Source organism: Cheilinus undulatus, linkage group 11, assembly GCF_018320785.1.
Source record: "Cheilinus undulatus linkage group 11, ASM1832078v1, whole genome shotgun sequence".
Taxonomy (NCBI): Eukaryota; Metazoa; Chordata; class Actinopteri; order Labriformes; family Labridae; genus Cheilinus; species Cheilinus undulatus.
Genome location: NC_054875.1, coordinates 38,593,700 through 38,617,169, shown reverse-complemented (window position 1 = coordinate 38,617,169; position 23,470 = coordinate 38,593,700). Strand labels below are relative to the sequence as shown.

At 38.4% G+C, this 23,470-nt stretch overlaps 2 protein-coding genes across 2 annotated transcripts in view; both read right to left on the bottom strand.

Moving 5' to 3' along the window:
- prickle3 (prickle homolog 3) overlaps positions 1–2,445 on the bottom strand; it is a 47,731-nt gene extending 45,286 nt beyond the window's left edge. The window contains exon 1 of the mRNA XM_041798520.1: positions 2,285–2,445. Coding sequence (XP_041654454.1) covers positions 2,285–2,326 — 42 coding nt within the window. The 5' untranslated portion in view covers positions 2,327–2,445. The remainder of the gene's footprint in view (positions 1–2,284) is intronic.
- A 1,320-nt stretch (positions 2,446–3,765) lies between these two features.
- On the bottom strand, positions 3,766–17,793 carry plp2b (proteolipid protein 2b). The gene is made up of 5 exons (XM_041798314.1): positions 17,385–17,793; positions 8,617–8,772; positions 8,415–8,513; positions 6,072–6,168; positions 3,766–4,769 (listed from the first exon to the last, which is right to left on the bottom strand). Exons 1-5 carry the CDS (start codon positions 17,475–17,477, stop codon positions 4,756–4,758), a joined length of 459 nt encoding a protein of 152 aa, XP_041654248.1. The 5' UTR covers positions 17,478–17,793; the 3' UTR covers positions 3,766–4,755.
- Positions 17,794–23,470: the final 5,677 nt, after the last annotated feature.

Genomic DNA, 23,470 nt, shown 5'->3' with positions numbered 1-23,470 from the left:
CATTCAACACTCTTTTTTCCTTAAAAGTACAGATTCAGACACCATTTAGGCACAGAGGCCATTTCATAAAGTTCTGTTTAGCACTGGTATCAGAAAAAACCCAAATAAACCCAAGCCTTGTGTCAGGCACTGGTGCCAATACCAAGTCTAAGTACTCTTACTTGTAAAACTTTGTAGATATTGTAGTCTGCGCCATCTCAAAGCATCAAGGTTGCCTCTTATTACATTGGCAGAGTTGGGGTTATGCAGTTTGGTGGTATTCCAACATAAATGAGGATGCCAAAAGTAAAGAAGTAGGACTAAAATTTTCAAGAAAAGGGACAAGGAACAGCTGCTCAAAATAATACTAACCTTCAAAATAATCTTAAAAACATTATAGTGTTTATTTTTGTACTCCGTATCAGTGAGTACCCAAATCTGGTATCACAGGCCACTTAATTAGGTACACCTGTTGAAGATGGCACGGTTGTTGGTGCCAGACAGGCTGGTCTGAGTATTTCAGTAACTGCTGATCTACTGGGATTTACATGTGCAACCATCTCTAGGGTTTACAGAGAATGGTCAGAAAAAGGGAAAATATCCAGTGAACGACAGTTGTGTGGATGAAAATGACTTGTTGATGTCAGAGGAGAATGGGCAGACTGGTTAGAGATGATAGAAAGGCAACAGTAAATTAAATAACCACTTGTTACAACTAAGGTATGCAGAATACCATCTCTGAACACAAAGGATGTTGAACCTTGAAGCAGATGGGCTACAGATGCAGAAGACCACACTGGGTGTCACTCCTGTTAGCTAGGAACAGGAAACTGAGGCTACACTTCACACAAGCTCACCAAAATTGGAAAATAGAAGACTGAAAAAGCATTACCTAGTCTAATGAGTCTCAGATCAACTTTGATATTGAGATGTTAACAGTTACAGTGTCATTTAGCAGATGCTTTTGTCCAAAGCAACACACATCTCAGACGGTAGGTAGGGTCAAAATTAAACAACATGAAAGTATGAATCCTGCTCTGTATCAACGGTTCAGGCTGCTAGTGGTGGTGTAATTCTGTGGGGGATATTTTCTTGGCACACTTTGGGCCTCTTAGTACCAACTGGGCATTGTTCAAACACCACATCTTACCTGAGTATTACTGCTGACCATGTCCATCCCTTTATGACCACAGTCCATCTTCTGATGGCTACTTTCATATCACAAAACTCAAATCATCTCACATTGGTTTCTTGAACATGACAAAGAGCTCACTGTACTCCAGTAATCCACAGTCAACAGATCTCAATCCAGAAGAGCACCTTTGGGATGTGGTGGAACGCAAGATTCACATCATGGATGTGCAGTTGGCAAATCTGTGTGATGCTATCATGTCAATATGGACCAAAATCTCTGAGGAATGTTTCCAACACCTGAAATCATGCCACAAAGAATTAAGAGGGTCCATCCAGGACTAGAAAGGTGTACCTAATAAAGTGGCTGGTGAGTGCAGTCATGGCAGATTTGCTGTAATTTCGATGTTATTGTTAGTGGACAACCGTATGGGGAGCTTTCCATGAGATTCCCAGCCCTATGAAGTCTTCTTCTTTAAAAGTAGATTTTACAGCAGCCCCTGTGGTATCATTTTGGTTGTGTTCACAGTCTCTTTCTGGATATCTTCCAAGTGTGCTGCAGAGCCAGATGTTTCATGGCCGCACAGCTGTCAGTCTGCTCCGAAAACAAGCTTCATTTGTTCAGTAATCTGCTCACATAAGTCTGTGTTTTGGGAAAAAATTCCAGCTGAGGCATAATTTAACAGAGCAGCAACTGTTGTTATAATGAAAACCTGACAAAGGTAATAAACACGTTCAGGTTACAGACGCCACAAAATGCCCAGGTAAAAACTCTATGACGTCAGTGAGTCAGTCGGACCCCTCCTGACTCTACCTGGGGCGCCATAAATGCCTTAAGACAAAAAGAATGCAATTTAAGCACAAAAAGCCAAAAAGTAACACCCGAATCATCAAAGTGTTACGTCTTTTAAGCTAAACAGTGGTGGAACATTTTAACAAAGACATTTCACCGACACAAAAGCCAGGTGGAGGTGGGACAAAGTTCCGCTCGAGCTGTTTTCTCAGTTACACTTACAAGTTAACTTCAAGTCCACTTTTAATGCGGAATTTAAAAAGGCTTTAACACTTCATAAAAGCTAAACATAGCCTTTGTGTTTTCAGAGGATGATATAAACTTTTCTTAATCAGCTTTGAGAAAACATTAAGGTAAAAATGTATGAAAGAAAAGACTCACCGAGCGGTTGGACCGTCGCTTCTTTGATCCGCGCAGGAACATGATGTCGGTTGGACGTTAAAAACACGAATAAGTTTCCAAGAGATAAAACATGGGAAACAACTAAGTCTTAATATTTTAAAGTCACACAGACTGTGTGAAACTACATGATGTTACCCTCATACTGCCACAGACTCCTCCTTCCGACTCGGCTAACTACTTTGGGAACTCAACTGACAAGCTAGCATGACTCAGAAACATGGCTTCCGGTTAGGCTTTCAAAATAAAGCACCATCGGGCAGCTGTCTTTGAAATTGATGAGCAGAAAAACATAGCCGCTGAATTATGAAACACAAAAAACTGATTAAATACTTCCATTGTGAAGATATTCACTAAAAACAATTGATCAAAAAATATATATCGTAACAACATTTATCTTGAAGTTAAGTTTCCCAACCGGAGAACGCATCTGCTCAAACCATTAACTTTACATCTGCCGTTAAAAAAAGGATTAAGAATTAAACAGGGAAACCGGCTGCCCCAAAGTTTGGTCTACACTTCAAAGTTACAAGGAAGTATCCAAAACCTCCTATTAATTCAGTAAATACTTTATCTAGAGAGAATGTTTCGTTGTGACGAGTTTTAAACGTTACAATCCCTGTTGTTTTAATGACGGCTGGTATCGAGAAGAACATAAACCGGAAAAAAATCCTTCAGTCATGTTGACTCAAAACCATATGTGTAAAGGAAGAGTACAGCGTTATTCCATTCAAATATGTGAGTTTATTTGCAAAAGAAAGTCGAATTGAATAAAATTTGGCAATTAAAAAAAGAAATTATAACAAAGTGGGTGAGTATCTTAATGCTGATCGTGGGCGGTTTCACTTTTAACATCTCAATAAATCTTTCCATAAAGATTTATGCAAGGAGATATGAGCACAGCTGTTTTCCAGGGGAAGTTAGTGGACTATATTTGTGCTGCTACACCAGCAGCAACAACATTTGGAATAAGATTAAGCAGGTCTTTCAAAAGACATGGGTAACATACTGTAATGATTATTGCAGCTGAAAAGCATCATGCACTGAGGCAAAGCAGGAAAGGATTTTCATAAACGTAAAGTAATCTCAAATTGAAAGATTTAAAACCATTTCAGGAGAGATTAGAGATGAGAGATAAATGCTGCACAAGGTCAGTAGAAGACTAGGAGAGAGGTCAGTAGAGGCTATGTGAAAACATTTCCTTTCCTGATAACAGCCTAACGAGAAACTGCTTTGTTTATATTTTACAAACTCGCACAGACCCTCTTCATAATGGGACAGGAATTCCTCTAGTTAACGTTTCATCTCATATGAGCAGCAGTCTGCTTCCATCTAGTGGCACTCTGATGGAACTGGAAACACGGCACCTACATTATCTATTAGTAACTGCACCTACATGAAGTTATAAGTAAAACCTTATGTAGAATGTTGAAAGATGTGGTACGATAATCAAACAATATAAGCTATAAAACAGTCTTTTTTGGTCATAAAAATGGCTTTTATTTCCAAAAGCAGGGTTGCTTTGAATTCTGAAGTTACAGACTCTTGTAAAGCATGTTAAGAAAAACTCATAGTAAGGTCAAATTCATTGGACACATAACCACAAAAGGCTAGGAGACAGAGTAACAGGATGTATTAAAACTGCAATTCTGTTCTTCATTAACATGTATTTAAAAAAAATGTAGCACTGTATAAAATCTTGTGTTGCATCATAAATGTGTTAACAGCATAAAAAAGGGGGCAAAATCAACCTGAGCCAGAAATTAGGGTACAAACCTGGGGATTAAATTAAAGTAACGGACAAGTGCCACTGGCTAATAGTACAATACAGAATAAACTCTGACTGGTAAAAAAGGCACTTTATAGCTAGTTCATAGTATTTGCCAACTCAAAGATAAATGACTAATTAATTTCAATGCAACATGAAGGCACTCTAACAAACAGTGAGCACATTCCTAAGAGAATTCATTAAATAACAGAGAAGGAAATGTTTGGCCAGCTAAAAAAGACTGGAAAAAAACACTAGAAATGCAAAATCTAATGTTAAACAATCGGTAAAGCACCCATTCATGTGTCAGTTATGTCTGAAGTCCATATGACACAGTAACTACTTACTACAGCAGTCCATTAACAGTAGACGTGTATTAGACAAGCTGCTTGATGATATCAACCTTTGCCTTTAGTATTTACAGTTTTCCCTTTCTGAATCAGTGGTACGTTGAGGTTTGGAGTCAAGTTTTACGAGGGGAATTCCTCATGTAGAAGGCACAGGTGTACAGTACCACTCACTCTCACTACGTCACCCTTTACAATAAAAAAAATCTCTTATCTGTTCCCACCAAACAGTGCCATTGATTAATCTGTGACCTGTTCATTACACTAAGTCCATCGTCCTCTCTTAACTTCTGGAGAATTTCACTTCTGATGTGATCTTCACACAAGTCTTGGAGTGTTTAAACTCTGTCATCTGCAAATAAAAAAATCACACATTAGAAAAAGAACATGTATGTTATAAGGCAGATTATAAATATTCATACAATATTCTATACAGTTACTTTAAACCAAGTGATCACTGGGACTTTCACAATATGTATCACTCCACCTCAGCCAGGAGTTCTGAGTATTTCTCAGGAATTTTCTTCATTAGTCAGTCTTATTCCTCAGTGTCATAAACAGACTGCTTTTATTATAAAATTAATCTTTTAACACACAAGTAAATGTTCACACCATATAGTAGGGATCAACTGAAACTGGGTTTTCAGGGCCAGTAATGATACCAATTATTACTAGTTCATGAGTCTGCTAACCAATAACTGGAACCAATATGCATTTATCATGACTCAGAAAAATTTCCTTAAAGTGATAAAAGTTACATAACTTAGCACTCTAGCTTGACACAAGAAATATCTCAGAGCAATACATTAGCAGCAGGGAAACAGATGGTGATGCCATAAAGTCATCGTGAGGAGGACATTAGTGGAAATTGTGGAGGGTGAAAACAAAGCCAGAGAGGAAGACGCACCCAACAGCAGAGCCAAATTAGCACACTCTTTAATCCTTTATTTATTTATTTATTTATTTATTTTGGGGGGGGGGTCCTCATCTCATTACTTAAGCCATCTGGCTTTTAATGGGTAACTGATGTATTTTATCACTGTTTAGCTAAATGACATTCAAATACACATAATCAGCCTAGTGACCAATAATGGCACTGATAATCAGCCAGGCCATGCATCAGTCTAGTTTCTGTCAAATTGCAGAACTAGTTGAGTTGATAGAGTTAAATTTAATCTAATCTCTCTGTACATATTTACATAGGCAATTTTCGCCTTTTGCTTCAAAAGGATTCCTTAGTACATTGTGCCTCAGTTCAAGACTTGGCTGACAGACCTCACTTGTGTACTGCACATAGAGAAGATACATTTATGGCTATATTTCTATAGAGATGATGGGCAATTTTGCCACAATTGTCAGTATCTGGCAGCTACTTTTGGATCATCCTTAGTGTGACAGAACAAATCATGTCCATACCCAGAGATAAAGCCTTTATGAGACAATATTAAGTAATGATTGTCAGTGTGTTCTGAGACTGAATATGATCTTTTGTTTATTTTCACTTTTTGCCTCTATTTTCTGGAACATCACACCTTGGGGTTAGATTGATATTGTACTGGATATCATTGCTGCTGTGATTATCTTCAACATTCAGTACATCATCTCTCCCCCTTGCCAAATAATTCACGTGTTAAATAGAATGTGTTTTTCTTACCAGTGGAGGCTGCTGTGTGCTGCCTGGTGCTCTTGATTTGCAGGTAGATGGTATAGGTGTCATAAGCAAACAACAGGCCAGCAATTAGACCAAACACCTGACAAACAAAGACCAAAAACCCAATATCATTTCATTGCCTTCATATAATGACACACATTTGGGAAAAACATACATTAATAAAATAACAATAACAATAATCACAAAGAAGTAGCATGGGAAAAATGTACTTTAAACTCCTGTTTATTTTATGTTGTTTTTTTTTTAAACCTGCTTTACTTTTCTATCTTTCTCTATGTTTTTGGGGAGCACACTGTAACCTAAAATTGAGAAAGCTGCGCTTCTATTGGCTTCTAGCGTACTGGGTGCTCAGGACCTGGTTGGCTGGACTAGATGTCAAGGGCGACAGCATGCATTGTGCAGGGGTCAGCAGGGAGGATACATGGAGAGATGAGGCATGGGCCTGGATGCATGCTATCAGGAGGCCAGAGCAGTACAGGGCCTAACCAGCATATTCTCTCATATCTGACCTCACTGTAACCTTCTGAAGAAATTGCATTATAAATATACATCTTCTCCCACAAGATTGCCACCCATGCCATTTTTGTCTTGATTTGAAGGTGCATAAACCTCAAAACTGATCTTACATTCCTGTGAGGAGTTTTACACTGGATAAGAAAGAGACTGAAAATAACTTTATGAGCTATTATAAAAGATAGTCAGCAAAAAAGACAGATTGCTTATGTTTCAGTACGTATAAACAGCTGGAAGTTTAAGGAGGGTAAGTGACAAAAAAAAATACTGCAGAAACTGCTTTCTTTTTTCTTTTTTTCACAGAAAAAAATGTCAATGACTGGTACATCTGACTGAAAAAATAATAAAGCACTAGGGCAGTGTTTCTTAACTTGTTTTTCCATCAGGGCACCCTCTCAAAATAGGATTTGGTCACAGTGTGTTCTGTCATAAGCTGATTCACTCGCTAACTGATGCTGATTTTCAATCAGAAAAAGGGCACGAGACAATGTTGGTCATTTATGCTAGGACAGCTCATCATCTGCATATTAACTGGAATTTAAAGTACTCTGAAGGCACCCCATGGCGTTGAGAAAGACTGCACTTGGGAACTTTCTGATAAAAATAACAAAGAAAACTGCAGCAGAGATACAGCATGATGTACAGCTTTGTCTGATGAGAGTGTCAAAATCAATGCTATCAGATACTCCACAGTGTAACTTTCAATGAAGTGTACCTCTTAAGACTATTCCTAAAAGGATCCCCAACTTTATTTGTAACAGAAGCAAGTGACTGCAGGTTAAAATTGTGTTATTTTAGGTGTAGAGGTAATGCACTCAGTCACAAATAATTCCATGTGGTATTCAACAGCAGAGCAGAGGTGAAAATAGGTCAGACAGGGCTCATGTAGGCGGTAGTGAGGCTTTGTGGTGGGGAAACATGATGGGACATTTACTTTTAATGTGCAAAAATCTATCTGAGCACTTTTATTTATTTACCAAATTTTTTCACAATAACCTGAAACCAGCTAAACTGAATTTTACCCCCGTAATCAATAAAGCATTTTTCATACAGATATTAAATGCCTTCAATGCGAAAGAACCAGGGAGTGTTGTGATTGGTTGAAACTTTAACTTTATTTTTTTTCTACCATATTAGACTTTACACTTGAATAATTTATTCTGTGATTACATCCTTCCTGCGGTATCACACAGCATACATCTGCTCTCTGGACAGAAATGCTCCCTCTGTTGTTGGCAGTAGTTTGTGCATGTTTTATGCCTTGTTTTATGTTTCATGACAGTCAACATCCATTTCGTTTCCTTGTTTAATGATTCCTATTACAATAACAATATCATGAGTGGCTATATGCTGCTCTTCTTTGACATAATACTGATATCTCACGCATGTGACTGACTCCTAACCTTCCCCTCATAATCTCTAAATGCGTGTTACCTAGCTCTCAAACCCAGAGCATCCTGTTTGTGGCAGCTATGATACCATGACAAGCCACAGACAGGAAAAAAACAACGAAGAAGACTTCTTAAACCAGAAGGAGCCGTAGATTTTGTGTCAATTTTAGCACTTCTGTCTCAAACCTATGAAATTTGTTTGACACAAGATTTTTGCTTAGGTCTTACTCACTACAGTGAAACAGGAAGGAAGTCTTACACACAAGATTTGAGTATTACTCAACACTGTCCAAGCACTCTTATCAAACATGTAGAACAAGTACAAACTTCAGTTACCACAATAACAATCAGTTTCCTTGGTTGTTGGTTGTCAAAATAAACAATGAAAGGTGCAAAGGAAGAGCTAAATTCATTCACTGACCCCGCCTGCAATAAGAGCGCCATCCCCAGCTCCTCTAATCACGCAGATCAGAGACGTGATGATGTAGAGCACCGCGCCGATTCCAGCACGGAAAAGATCCTACATAAAAGAGGGAAGTAGAACGTGGGCAATTGTGCAACTTTGACCATACAACGTGCCTGTGTGAACTCATGTGATACTCTAAGACAGGAAGAGAACTCACAGTCCAGACCCAGTTGACCACTTTGATCTGTTTGTCCATCTCCATCATGAAGATGCCGAAGAAGACAATGGCAAAGATCATCTCGCAGATGGCCACAGCAGAGTAACCTCCATAGCGAGAGGCAGCATAGCAGATGATGATGATGAAGCTGATGAGCTAAGAGAGAGAGAAGAGGAAAAGCAATAAACACAGAGCCTATAGTTTTGATAACAGAGGAGTTAAGACATCCCAGAATACTCTGCAACAGAAAAGGCAGACATTACATAATCCCTTCTTCTTTTAGACTTTGCAGGTCAGGTTGCATCATTTTGTTTGACAACATTGTTTCAATACACAGACCCAAGTATAAATGTTTCATTACATAACTTCAAGGTTCAAGGTAACTTCAATGTTACCTAAAAAGATAAATTTGTCATGCAAACCAGAAATTCAGTCTTCCAAACACAAAATGACAAATCATAAGTTTATACTGAGAATACAAATACAAACAACTGGGGTGATGAAAACAGTTGCTTTGATAGTATTTTAATTTTGTAGGCAGTGGGATTGGGATGGAGTTATTTAAGGTAAACATTAAAACATAATCAAGCCTGCTTAATTTGACAGTTTTTTACTCTCAAAGAATTTTGCACTTCAGTGTTCAGTAGTCAACACTTAAGCTGTCACAATGATGAATATTTTATTACTTTTTGATACAATATATCTTCATTATTTTACTGATAAATATTCTCCATAAGTGCCAAAGCTTATAAAAAACTATAGGGATACACAAATATTATGGCTTATCAATATGAGCAAATATTGGCTTAAAAAGTACAGTAAATACTGGATGTATGTTTCAGACAGGACCAACAGACCTGTGTCAACTAAAGTCAGTTTCTTTGTTCATCCTTTACTTTAAACTAGGGCTGTATGATATTATCATCATGATATCGGTATTGGCAGATATTAGCTAAAAAAAAGTAGATTGTCAGTACAGGCAGATATTAAAATTTCTGCCAGTATTTATTTAAAACAGATATCTTGGCTATAAAAATCAGCTTATATGAGCTTTAAATATTGGCTTTCACACAAATAATTTACAGGCTGGACCAACTGATTTAGGTTAGCTGAGGTCTTTTTCTTTATTCATCATCATACCTTTTACTTTAAAGCAGTATTTCCCAAACATTTTTTCTGATGACCCACTTTTTACAAGGTACAAGCCATCGCAACCCAACAACTTTGTTTCCTTTATCTTCTGACTTATGAAGTCTACCTTATGTGCTGTCTGTGCTGATTGGTGAGCTAATGGCTAGTGCTAGCTTGAATAATACTAATTCCAGACTCAGTCTGGTCCTGACTTGGTGCTTTCTGCACAACAAGCCTGGAAAAAGCCACCTCAACTCCATAACATAGGTTTTATTCATGCAGTGGTTGGTAAAACCTTGTTCAGTGTTTTATTATGGTGGAGAGACTGAGTGTTACAGGGTGGAGCCCTCCCATGTAGCTATAATGTGTACTGAAGATATAAATGTTACATTATCAATCAATCAAACAAACATTGAACTGGCCAGAAATTTCTGTAAGCTAATTTGGTAACGCCAAAAACAAACAAACAAACAAACAAACAAACAAACAAAAAAAAAAAAAACACAACTGTGGGTACCAACCAAGACTTCGGGAACAAATATGTGATGTCTAGAACATCAAACTTTGTTACTGTGGTATTTAACTGAGGTTCAACTGATATTGATTTTCAAGGCTGATAATGATACCGAATTTTAGTAGTGTAAGTGACCAATAACCAATATTTGGAATTGATATCCATTTGTTATGATAAAAAATGTACTTGATGTGGGAAAAGTATTTTGTTTGATTTATTGAACTTTTATTTAGCCAGGTAGTTCATTGAGATTAGGACCTCCTCTTCAAGGGGCTTATTAAAACATTAAAATACAACAAGTGTGGCATAGAAACATCAGAATAAAAGAACAAAACTAGAAAAACACTCAGAGAGCGTAGAACTTCGCTATTAGCCCTATCCCCCAATAGTGAAGAATCCTTTTAAAAAATTCCAGGACGGTGATCACTCCCAAAATTGAATCAGTTCTTCCTTATGCCATTTGTGACATTTCCTGAAAATTTCATCAAAATCCGTCCATAACTTTTTGAGTTATGTTGCTAACAAACAAACTAACTAACTAACAAACCCTGCCAATCACATAACCTCCTTGGTGGAGGTAATAAAGCCAGCTTAATGAAGCAGTCACATTTTTCAGTTAACTGGCCTTTTAACATAGTTTTAAATTATCCAGTGAGACTAGATCTTTCAGATGGAAGGTGCTCTGTAAATCATTCCAGGTCCAGGGAGCAACATAAGCGAAGGCTGTTTTACCCAGCTCAGAACAAACCCTTGGAACCTGGTAAGAAATTCACCTCGAACAACAAAGCAGCAGGAAGTGATGCTGTACACTTCCTGTGCCAGTGCCACCCAGGCCTCAGTGCTGATTAGCTTGTAGTTGTGTGACATCAAGCCAGTCAGATAGTGTTGTGAGTGAGTGTGGGGAGAATGTAGAGTGTGAAATCAAAACCAGGGGGGAAGACACACCTTGAATTGGAGCCAAAGTAGCAACACCGTTGGATTAATTGATTTTGGCAGATTATCAGGAATGCCAAATATTGGTATCAATAATCAGCCAAGCAGATAATCCATCTACCCCTAATTAAAACAGGCATCAATATAATTTGATTTTACTAGAATTATATCAGAATTCAAAGATCTGGTATGGTGAAACCCTTGTCCATGCCTCTTTGCTTCAATCTATGTTCAGTCAGGTGCAGGCAACGTTTTAGGGAGCTTAATTTGGAAATATTCACAAGTCTGTTAGCTAATATGTCACCAAGTCTCATTTAATAAAAGAAATGTTGACAAAGTTCTTCTCTGAGTGGAAAATGAGCTGCTAAAAAGCTTATAAATTACAATACATGGTTAGTTATAGCAATACTTAGTGTATTGAGGAAGGTTTGAACAGTAATGCAGTATTCTCTCTAGAGCATATCTGATAGTATTTTCAGGCCTGAATCCCTCACACATCAAAGACTCATCTTCACTCAGTACCCAGGACCAGTGAGACAGAGTATCATTGTTTCATTTACCGCTGTCTGTGTTTACTGCAGTCAGCTCACAATTCAACAGCCACATTATAAACAACATTTTGGAAACAACCATCTTTTCCTACATAAAAACACTGTCAGAGAGAGAGAATTGGATGGCCTACAATGCGTTCTGTCAGTCTGTCAGTCACGTGCTCCTTTCTCCTGAGATTTACAGCACATCAACATCATATTTTTCCCATATGAGGGTAAAAAGTCAGCACGCATTCTTCTCAGTCCATTCCTCTGAAATGCAGCCAGTGAGCAGAAATCATAAACGTAGGCAGCCCACGGCTCAGAACCAGTATCAGTCTCTGTTTTTCAATGCTGCAATTGTTGCAAACATGGGGGCGAAGTATTCACACAACAAGTGAGAGCTGTGAAGGAGTGGGAAACTGAAAAATTTACAACTCCTGAGGACTTTCAAGGCTAAAAATTTAATATAACTGAACACAGTGAGGAGTATCAAGGAGCAGAGAGGAGATATTGATTTATAATTCCTATACACAGCCCTGAAGTTTAGCATATTTGCACTGAGGCACGTACACAACTCTAGAAACTGTTTGGTTTACAAATTTGACATACCATGTTCTGCAAATTCTCATAAACTGCAAAAAATGAAAAGGTGGTTCACAATTTAAAGCTAAAACTATTTTCAATATGATATACTCTGCTTATTATTTGTTAATCAAATGTGTGGTTAATTTAAGTACGGCTGTGCAATGGGAAAAGCCCTGCCACATGAGTTGGTATTTTAACATTGAAAAAGCTGAAACCATTTACGGCGTACAGTGCATTAAATATGACTCATGTTGAAGGTGGAGAGGTTTGGGTGGAAAAATTGAATACGCTTCTTTGTTACACCCCATATTAAAAAAAACACTTGGTGCACAGCAGCAATGTTGGAGAGAGCGTGAGCAAATGAATGCTTATAATCACTCACTGATTTTATGGCTGTTTAAAAAATATAAACACTCTGGAGCAAAGCTATTAAGGCTCTTGAGGATGTTTTATGTTAAAGGAATCCCATGGATCCCACAGTTGTGCATCTTGGCCTATTTCCCAATAATTCATCAAACAAATATAAATGAAAGGACATGTACCTTTTCAAAATCCTGATATTTGCTTGTAAAAAGACCATCACAACAGCAGAAAAGTGACCCCCCAGGCCCATCACAATGTAAATAGATTCTATGGAAAAACTGGCTCATTAATTCAAACTACACCATGTTAGACTACAGTGTGGTGTGCTATGACGCCCACTGAAGGTTTCTTAGTGCAACTGCACTGTTGCAAAGCTCACAGTGCTGTTTACCTCCCCCTCACACAAAATGTACATCTGTTGACAAACAGAGAGGGGGGAAGCCAGCAATGATGTTGTGAGAAGCCACAGAACAATATTGACTGAAAAGGTACAGTAATATTACTGAAATGAGCACAAATATGACTCTGCTAGAGTCTATGGCCTGTTGTTTGTAAACTGTTTGATATTTGTATTCAAGAGCTGCCCTGACATCTGGAACCTGTGGTTAAATGACTAAAGTACAGTGTTGTGAAAAAGTATTTGCCCCCCTTCCTGTTTTCTTTGCATACTTATCACACTCACATGTTTCAGATCATCAAACAAATTTAATATTAGACAAAGATAACCCAAGTAAATACCAAATGCAGTTTTCAAAAAATGATTTCATTTTTAAGGGTAAGAAGCCATCCAAACCCACCTGGCCCTATGGGAAAAAGTATGAGCTTCCCCTTGTTAAATCAGGAATAAAGTGGTGCAGGAATGAGTCCTAAAATGCAGAAGCAAGTTAGAATTTTGGCACTTGTTCCCTCATCTGAAAGTCTATGGGAATTTTGAATGCGTTTTCGGTTAAATGCCTGAAATAAGGTCTGTGGTAAACACAAGTTCAGGAGAGTTTAACGTTGTATCCTCCGACATGAAATACATCTGAAACGTGCCCCACCTTTGAATTTCTCTATCTTTTCACGTCTTAATAAAGGCGGTTGCTAAAAGATAGCTAACAAGGACTACATATGTCATCAGCTGAAGCGCATAGGCTCGATGACGAGGGAACCCATGCTACGTGAACTTTCGGGTTTGCCTACAAAATTATGTCATGACTGGTGCGCTGGTAGTGGAGTGGTTAAGGCACGTGCCATATGCGCGTTTGAATCTGGCCCGTGGCACTATTTCCTGCATGTCTCTCCCCGCTCTCTCCCCTGTTTCCAACTCTATCCACTGTCCTATCAAATAAAGGCAAAAAAGGCCAAAAATAAATCTTAAAAAAAAAAAAAATATGTCATGACTGCACCACTCTATTGACTGTGATTAATCAGGTTTTTGGAAACCTGAGTCCAAATTCACTAGCCACACCCAGGTCTGATTACTGCCAAACCTGTTTGATCAAGAAATCCATTAAATAGAACATGTCTGACAAAGTAAAATAGGCTAAAATACCTTAAAGACCAACATATCATGCCGAAAAAGAAATTTAGGAATGGATGAGAAACAAAGTCACTGAAATCTATCTGTCTGAAAAGGTGTACCATAAGGTCTAGACCCACATAGAGTGAGCACATAATCGTGCACGATGGTTGTGCATCGTGAACAACGCAATCACAAAGACCTCACAGACCATCACGACTGTCAGAGGGTCAGCTTGAAATTGCACAGTATGTAATGGTTTTGTGTGCAATTTTTTGTGTTATAGTTCATGTTTAGTTTACATTTGGGAAAAAAAATCAATTGAAAGTTTAAGAAATACTCATACCACTATAAAGAGTTGTTGCATAACAAAAGTGAAAGGATCGATCATTGCAGTTTCAAGCATTTAAGGATACTTCTCATAAATATTCATCTTTTTTAATCAACTTTCTTGTCCTGCATTTATTGACAATGTTAAAGCATGTGACATCAAAGCCTCTGGTTCAAGTACCTTTGGTGGATAATGAATGAAGATGATGATAATGAGGAAAGGATCAAATCTATAGTAAATTGTGATGCTTTAAACAGGATTGTAGTGTACAATATATACATCTTCACTGCCAAAAAAGAAAATTAATTAATTAATGCAGCATTTATGAAATTAAAAGCCTGGTGAGGGTAAGTTCTTTAAACAAATCACATCTCACACATTGCAATGCAGACGACACGGTGGCGAGTGTCGAATCACTGCACACTCTATATGCTACACACATGATGTTACTGACTCTGACACCAGCCCTACATCTGTCACTACTGCTTCCCCTCCCCTCAGTCGCAACTGTTACACAAACGCACAACCATCCAGCCAGCCGGCCAGATGCATGAGTAGTTCATGTGTTCTGGAGACTGGCACAGGCTGCCTCTGTAGAGTAGCGGGGGTGGTCGAGGCCGGGGTCCCGTACAAAGGAGGCTCTATTCTGACTCCTCTGAGTGAAGCGGCTACAGAGGAGGCCATGACACAGAGCAACTCCTACAACACAAGAGTCCCTCAGAGACAAGAAAGACTGTGAGATGTTGACACCTTTATGTTTTCCCACACAGCAGCTGATCTGTTTGCGTGGGTCAGCTTTTAAAGATCTCCGCTATTCACATCAGTTTATAATGAGCTGCTCTTAAAGCGACTGGAGGGAAATTGTCGTGAATGCTTGGCTAATTATAGTCAGTAGCAATATGAGAGCCAAGAGTCAGACCATGGTACAGAGGCACACCAAACAGCAACAGTTGCTAAGGGAACTCTCTTACATTTTGGGGCGGTTTCAGGCGCATGCTGTGGCTCTGTAAAGTGTATACCATGAGAGTTGAGAAATGGAAAGTTCAGTTTTTTTTTCATCACAGTCATGTTCACTCATTTAGTCAACTTCTCCTTAAACCTTTTCCTCTTTTCATTGATACTTTCTTCAAAAACAAGATTATTTCCAGTCATAAGACAATGTGGTTGCTTCATATTAATGATAGTATCAGCAGGGCGAAGGATTGGCTTAGGACATGACTCATCCTGATCTGAAGCCAATGGCTAAACTGTGCCACATGACAAGCAGAATTTGCACTTCATGGGTGTGTTACTGTTATCTGCATGTCGCTCAGCAGCTTCAAGTATGGTCATGCCTTGACAGACAGGATAAATGAAAAACTAGGCCTATACAACTCTACTTTTGATGTGGCAAGGCTTACCATCAAAACAACTCTGAAAATCAGCCAAAAAGGGGCATTTATTCCTTTGAGTTTGGTTTCTTTTCTGTTTAAGATTTTAATCTGTGTAATCCTGGCTGCTAGGGTTAAACACCCTATTCCCTCAAGACTGGACATAATAGGCAGCAATGACATTTATCTTCCTGTTTCACTCCTACTTTGCCTCTCCCTGCACTGTAAACTATCTCAGACGCGCAGCACTGCTGACGACTTCTTTAAAAAGGCTCCTGTAATGCCATGAAGTAGGAAGGGAAACAACAAAATACAGAGAACCTAGTGAGGCAGAAACGATCCCTGAATGGCACACTGGAGAAGTTTGCACAGCAATTCTCACATTCTTTGTTCCTAAACTTCACACACAGTCTGGACTTTCCATTAGCTCCAAAAAGGGAAAAAAAAAGACTTTACAGTGGGTGGACCACTTTCCACCAACATCCAACATCCTCCTTTATAATGAGCTTGTTGAGTTATGAGCACAGAAGATCAAGTGTATGCTTTGAAACTCGGGAAAGTACTAACATTTCCAGTTAGGCACTTTCAGCTACTGTTAGGTATCATAATAGTTATATTAGACATGCCTGACTGCTGAAAAATAGATACAACTTTCAAAATGCAAAACTGAAGTGAAGAATCACCGGTCACAGCCAGCCATGTGTTAAAGAGAGCACACCACTGTGAAATGCAAACAAAGGCGATCATGTGAAAAACGGTGGTCAAGGACAGCCTGATTAAAATTGTCTTCCCTGACAGGAAGTGGTTGATTCTTGCCAGGATGTGGGACATTTTAATCCACACCTACTCACTACGGGACTGAAGCGTTGCTCTGATGTGTCCTGTAGGCACATATATGCCTGCTAAGTAGATCCAGATGTGCAAAAATGTGGGGGAAAACTAGCTTTATGTGTTTTTATGAGAGCAAGGGATTTGATATGCATTGGATTTTCTCCTCACCATATTTGGGCTACACTCCTCTGCCTCCAAATAGTAAGCAGGCTTTAGTATGAAGTAAAAAATAAAGGGGGGGGGGGCCTGCCTGACAGCAGCTACTGAGGGTCGAGTTAACCCATATGACCTTTTTATGTGCCATTAACGCTGAGCATTTGGCTCTTTGGAGCCAAATGAGAAAACAGGGGAGCAAAAGTGACAGGTGGAAACCCTTAACCTCTCCCTGCTTGATCCCTCACCCCCCATACCGCATGCCTCTCATACCACGACTACAATGTGTTAGCAAATAAGAAAAACATTGAAATGAACACCCTAAAACTGAAGCTGTATCCTCCCTTTTAAGTTTAACAGTGGAAAAACCAATAACACAGCATTAAATTACTTTGCTAGCCATTAAATATTGATTAGCAGGCTACTTCAGCGTACGTTACCCAACGTTTTATAGTCGGGTTTGCTAGCAGTTGTTAATACAGTGCTTTAAGTTGAATGTTAGCAACCAAGTGTATGAACTTACAATTTCAGCAGCGAGGATAGAACCTTTGGGAGTCTTCACATAACTTTTCAGCCTCTCCACACAGTTGGGACCAGACGCGGTAGTATCAGCCATTCTGTAATAACTAACTTATTATACAGACAGTAGGTTAGTTTCAGAGCTGCAGCGTCGAAAAGCCGTTGAATGAACGAACTGGTCTCGATCGCAGAAGTACAGAAAGTCCCCGTATCTGCGGTGCTGCTGGACTAACGGTTGGATGAATCGACTCCTCCGATGAAAAGTCTCAGCGAAGAGAAGTTAAACTCGGTGCTGGAGCACAGACTCAACCACAGAGAGCTCTGCAGAAACTCCGCTTTCTGTCTGCGTCAGTGAGCAGGAGGGAGGACCCAGAGACGGAGGAGCTGACAGCGGGGCGTTGGCTTTCACTTTTCTCAAGGGGTGTTGCTGCTGTTGGCACCGCGGGGACGAGCTGCTCCCATGCTGCGTTCGAGGGCTCCTCGTTAAGCAGTGGTGACTCACCAGTTTGTTTGGGCAGACATTCTTGAGCCCCCTCCAACCAGTGTTCATAGTTAAATGCTGAAAGAAGTAAGCATCGCATTCACTTCATATTAAATAATCATCATTTGCGTATCTTCCTACAGCTGTTCTTTCTTGTATCCTGGAAAGTTACTTATTACATTTCCTCAAGTTACTGTTGTTGGGTAGGGTTACTGGGCCCTTGCACTTTTTGAGTACACATTTTAATCATTAATTTTACTTAAGTATGTTTTAACCAGGGTAACTATACTTTTACTTGCGTACAATGCTCTCGTACTTTTTCTACCTCTGCAGACTAATTCAGTACATATCTAGAGAATGACTCCACATCCAAAAACAGCTGCAAAAAACGGAGTATTGATATATTAGGGTTTACATTTCTGAGTTGATTTTAACTCACAAAGTTTGATTTTGAACAAATTCTGGGTGATTATTGTTATTTGCACCAAGAAAGTGAAGTTATCCACTGAGTTACAGTTCCTGTCTGCCTTTTCAAGAGTTACTGCAGCTTTGTCATATTAAAAAATACCGAACACCTTCAAAAGTGTAATCTAAGTATATGTAGTGTGGACCAATCTGAAAACTGTCATTTTTTCTGTGCATTTGAATTATTATAGAGGTGTAACTTTACCTGAATTACCTGGTTGGAGATCTGTTCTCTGGTTGTTCTTGCCAGTAAGGAAATATCATATTTTACCGTACAACTCCTTAGTCGCTACTCTTACTCAGTACTTTAAGTGAACTTTGAATGAATTAATTTTTAATTACTCCACCTCTGAGTACAACTAGGGTTCTGCTATCTCATACAATACTAGACAAACTTATTCCCCGTACATCCAGGGATTTCTCACCTTGAATTTCATACCAGTTTTGGACACGGCCTTGAGTTTTCAAAAGGAATAATGCAACACATAGCAATGTAATGTGATTGGCTGTTGTCAGATGGCCCTCCTTAGGGAGGTTTCTTACTGACATTCCATATTTTGAACCAAAGGTATGATGTAGAGTTTGTCAGCCCCAAACAGTTGCCCGCCTCGCCTATTGATTGGCACCTCTGTCATTAAGTCTATTAAAGTTGCTCTTGAGTGGCTGTTTTTATTTACCAAGAAAGTATAATGTTGAAAAAAACTTTCTACATTCTGTGTTATTAATACACGCTTTAAGAAAAGCTATTTTTTGGAGCCATGAGCATGTTTTCCCTAAACTTTTAGTTGCCATGATACTGATAAATATTTAGAATATGTAGGCTCAGCCAAAACACAACTGACTGTGTCAACTGCATTTCCTCCTACAGAAACCAAAAAAATGACACCTTCTCCTGTTTTCTATCTAATATCAAAACTTTGTTTTAGATGTGTGAAAGTGTTTTTCACAGGTAGATGTTGTCAGGAAATACTCAAACTTTGTATAGAAGAATCAAAACTTTCTAAGGTGAAATTATTAAGCTGATGGCAAGTTTCAAAGTCAGTCGGCTGAGTCAGCATATAACTTTTCAGTGTCAAATTTGCAACCTGCATCAAATATGCAAACTATTAATGAATTGCAATTGCAACTGCAATCCAACATTTCTTTTATATGCATGCATATGTATATTATATCTACATGGTAAAATCGCCTGGTCTTTATTTTTGTACTTTAATCAAAATGTTTAAATATTGTAAAAATTCGTATTTTGTTACATTGGACTCCTTTATTTCATAGATATCATTTGCTGTTGGTGAGTTTCATAAATTGCTGATTAGGATTCTCAGATTATCAAGAGATGACATAAAACCTAAGTTGGTCACATGTAAAACTCAGAATTCTTTCTTTTCCAATATGTATTTAATGCACCATATCCTTATTGGAGGAATCTTTTTTTCACTAGGATATAAATTTGCAGGCCTAGTGTGGTTTTGGTTCAGTATGTAGCATGAATTCCAGCTGGTGATGAAAAGTGAACACACAGATCATTGCTACAGTAAACAGTGAGTCGTTTTAACAGGAAATCTATTTAAAGAGGCACGTCATATTTACTTTGGCAACAAGAGCTGAAATGATAAGACCTGCACACATAACAGAAGGCTCTACCTTTGTGTGCACGGGCCAGGCCATGGAGGATGCTGGCATGTCACTGTAATACAGGATTACATCTACTGCATTTAATAACACTGCAGTCTTGATCGCCTTGAATTACTTATGTACATATCTTTGAAAACTGGCAAATGAATTTGCAGGTTTTAAACAGGGGTTACCAACATGTGGGTCACGACCAGAAAGTGGGTTGCGGTGTTGTTTTCAGTGAGTACAGAAGCCCTGAGTAAACATACATCCAGATATTTTACTTTACTCTATTTTTTGTGATAATGAGCAAATTTTAGTTTTTTTTCACTATTTCTTTTCTCAGGATAACAAAGCTAGTTTTACCATGATAATGTGTTAATTTCTGGTGATCTCTAGAAAACAACCAAAATTCAGTTGTAATAAAGGAAACTTCTCAAACTGTCAGACCTTTCTGAATTTGTATTGTGAAACAAATTCCTGTAGTTTACTTGAAGCTTGGATGTATTAGCTAGAAAACTCAACTAAACCAAAACATGAAGCCTTGGCTATTTCAGGTTAAAAGCTAGATAGCAAGATACCAAAAGAGCAGAAATTTTGGATTTTACACCTGTTTTTATGAGGAAAAGTCCAGGCATTTTCAAACTGGAGAGTCCAAAAAGAAACCTAAAATTAAACGGCTGCTACTCCTGAATGCTTCAACATACAGACGTCATCTTGGTCTCTATGGAAAGATGGCACTCAGAGGAATCCTGTTCCATCACTATCAGTGTTACTGACATAGAAAGAGAGAAATATATACAATCAAATGCATTTTTACACTTTTTACATGCTTGAAAAAGAAAAAGCAACTGTTATTGTGGATAAGTATAAATATGAATTTTACATCAACATATCATTATGCACTCATATTTACATTACTGCAGACAGTAGTTACAGATTTAACTGTTTTCATGTTACTGGCAGTGTACCAGTCCCTATATGGCTGGGGCCGGTGACATCACAAGAGAGGCAGGCACTTCCCTTTAACCCAGGCCGTCATTGGCTATTGTAGGCTCATTATTGCATTTAAACAAAACCAGCCCAAGGATCTTTCTGTATGTAATCCTGTACTTGGACAAATTTGACTCAGTTTACATTGTGGGGACTCTTTCTGATACAGCAGAACTGTTTTGATGGGATATTATGATCAGGAGAGTACAGGAGAGCTTCTAATGGTGAGCTGTGTCACTTTTATAGTCCAACAAATGTATTAATTGTGGCAGCTATGGAGGTTTTATTTTGGAATGGTTAACTTTGTCAGAATCTGGAGAATCAAAGCTTTATGGTGAAACATGAGGTATACTTCTGACCAGTCATTCTGTAAATAACTGAATAGTTTAAAAACAAATAGATTTTTAGGGGTTAAAAGACACAAGGTGAAAGAATCAGTTAAGTACTCCTCCAAACCAATAGGAGTCTTCTTAGTGGAGTCTTCCAAACCAAAACCACAGACCGGGCCAATGCAAAGTGGCCTGCATACTGCCTATCAAGCTGGCTAAAATAGTCTTGAAATGTTAGAGGCATGCAAAAAAGTTGCACTTCCTCTGAGATAACCATCAGTGAAATGTTACATTGCTGTGTTTACACTCAGTTTATTATTGAAGCAAGGCGGTGTTAACTAACCAAATAATTTCCTGTTCTTCATAAAAGTAATTTGTACCATTTTATAGCATGTTTTCTGTCATCCAAACCAAATTCAAGCCAACAGCGATGAACAAAAATACACATTTTTACCTTCAACAGAATAATTTCATGTTTATTTCATTTTGTTTCACATGGATCCCATATAATAAGAATACAGAAGAATTTTGGAGAGTCTTGGATTAATTTTTTTCTCTGACTTATCATTATCATAAATGCTAATATGAATACATCATACACAATAAACACAGCACTATCCAAAGGCTTAGAGAGAGAGTATCACAAGACATCATTCACCACTAACAACAGAGTATATTTCATTTCAGCATATTTATAAGAGCTACGATGAAGGAGAGAGAGAAAATAACAGAGATGGGGAGAGGGGCTGAGGGGAAGTCAGGTGCTTTTGCACCGCCCGAATTAAAGAACCCTGATTTTTTTTAAAACAAAAAGAGTGAATCCAAGGCTGTGCGATGGATCGATACGCTGGAGATGGACGACAATTCATCCTAATAAGGACTCTGGGCGGGCAGGAAATTTGCTCCAGCTACCTGCTAATGCTGGTACAACAGGAAAGTGGCTGGTAGATTTCAGACACAAATGATGATTTACTTTCAAACATTTATCTGTCAGCAGCTGGGTCCCTTTTTGAAAAGTTAATTCCCCACTCTACAAATACACATCTCTTAGCAGCTGTGATCGTATAACAGAGGCCTGGCAGTAGGACGGGGGCGCCTTTATCTGCAGAGACGTTATTATTGCAGTACGTACTTTGTGCTTTGAGTTGAAATAGCAGAGCTGCTGAATGTACTGACTGTATGTGTTGTGCAGAAACCTCTAAGATGGATCAAACATACCAGCCTTGAGCTCTAGCCTCTGGATTATGTTCAGGGATGCTTTAGGATATAAGGATGCATGCAGTAAATTGCCTTAAAGAAGGATTGAGGATGCAGGAGAAGAATACATGGAGACATATTGTTCAAGACGGCCTCATATTACGTGTTTACTATGGCGCAACCAAGGTCTTTAAAGTGTCTTATACCTAATATAGTTCTTGTTAGCGTGAGTATGTACGTCACTGTGATAGAAACACCAGTTAAAAAACTATATGACTCTGTCTTACAACTTTCTGGACCACAGAAAAGGCGATCAAAACAGGACGAGGTTCATTGACAACATTTGTTTTTTGATGCCGTTACATAAAACCCAAACAGTTAAACAAACACACGTCGCTAAAACTTAGTATTCACTGCCCTGATTCACAATTTTCATACTGATAGCACACTATAGCAGTTTTTTGGAAACAGCACAGCAAATATGAGATGCTACCATGCTTACTAATTTCTTAACCCTATGCAAGATTCGATTTTCTATGTCAGGAATTTAAAATATTCTGTGTATTACAAGAGATCGTCCTTTGCTTGACAGCAATATTTGATGGAAAAATACATATAAAAACATAAACAAAGTTGAAACAACCTCCTCACAACCCTCTATTAACTCTAACTACAATATATCACTCTTTCTCTGCTTATTCTAGTAAGGATAATTCTCTTCTTCTACTTGCCATAGCCTTTACCCATGTGTCTTTAATCTTGCATGTACTGTTATCAGATCAAAAAACATGACCAGAAATTTATAAGAATCTGCTCATAGACTCTGAGATGAACAAATAAAAATATCATTGTGGTATGAATGATTTAAGGGAAATGATGGGCAAGGGCCAAACTATGTGAGCTCCTAAACAGAACCAAAGTAAATGCAATTGAATAACTCTGTGCTCAACATTTGTTGTATAACAACTTATATGGAGTGCACAATTATTCAACTGTGTACATAGAATCATA

What these genes read in the sequence shown, in the direction of transcription:
- plp2b (XM_041798314.1), bottom strand. Translation starts at nt 17,477, where the DNA reads ATGGCTGATACTACCGCGTCTGGTCCCAACTGTGTGGAGAGGCTGAAA. An exon ending in CTATCCTCGCTGCTGAAATT is followed by an intron (nt 8,773 to 17,384) that starts GTAAGTTCATAC and finishes TCTCTCTCTTAG; the next exon opens with CTCATCAGCTTCATCATCAT. An exon ending in TGGTCAACTGGGTCTGGACT is followed by an intron (nt 8,514 to 8,616) that starts GTGAGTTCTCTT and finishes TCTTTTATGTAG; the next exon opens with GATCTTTTCCGTGCTGGAAT.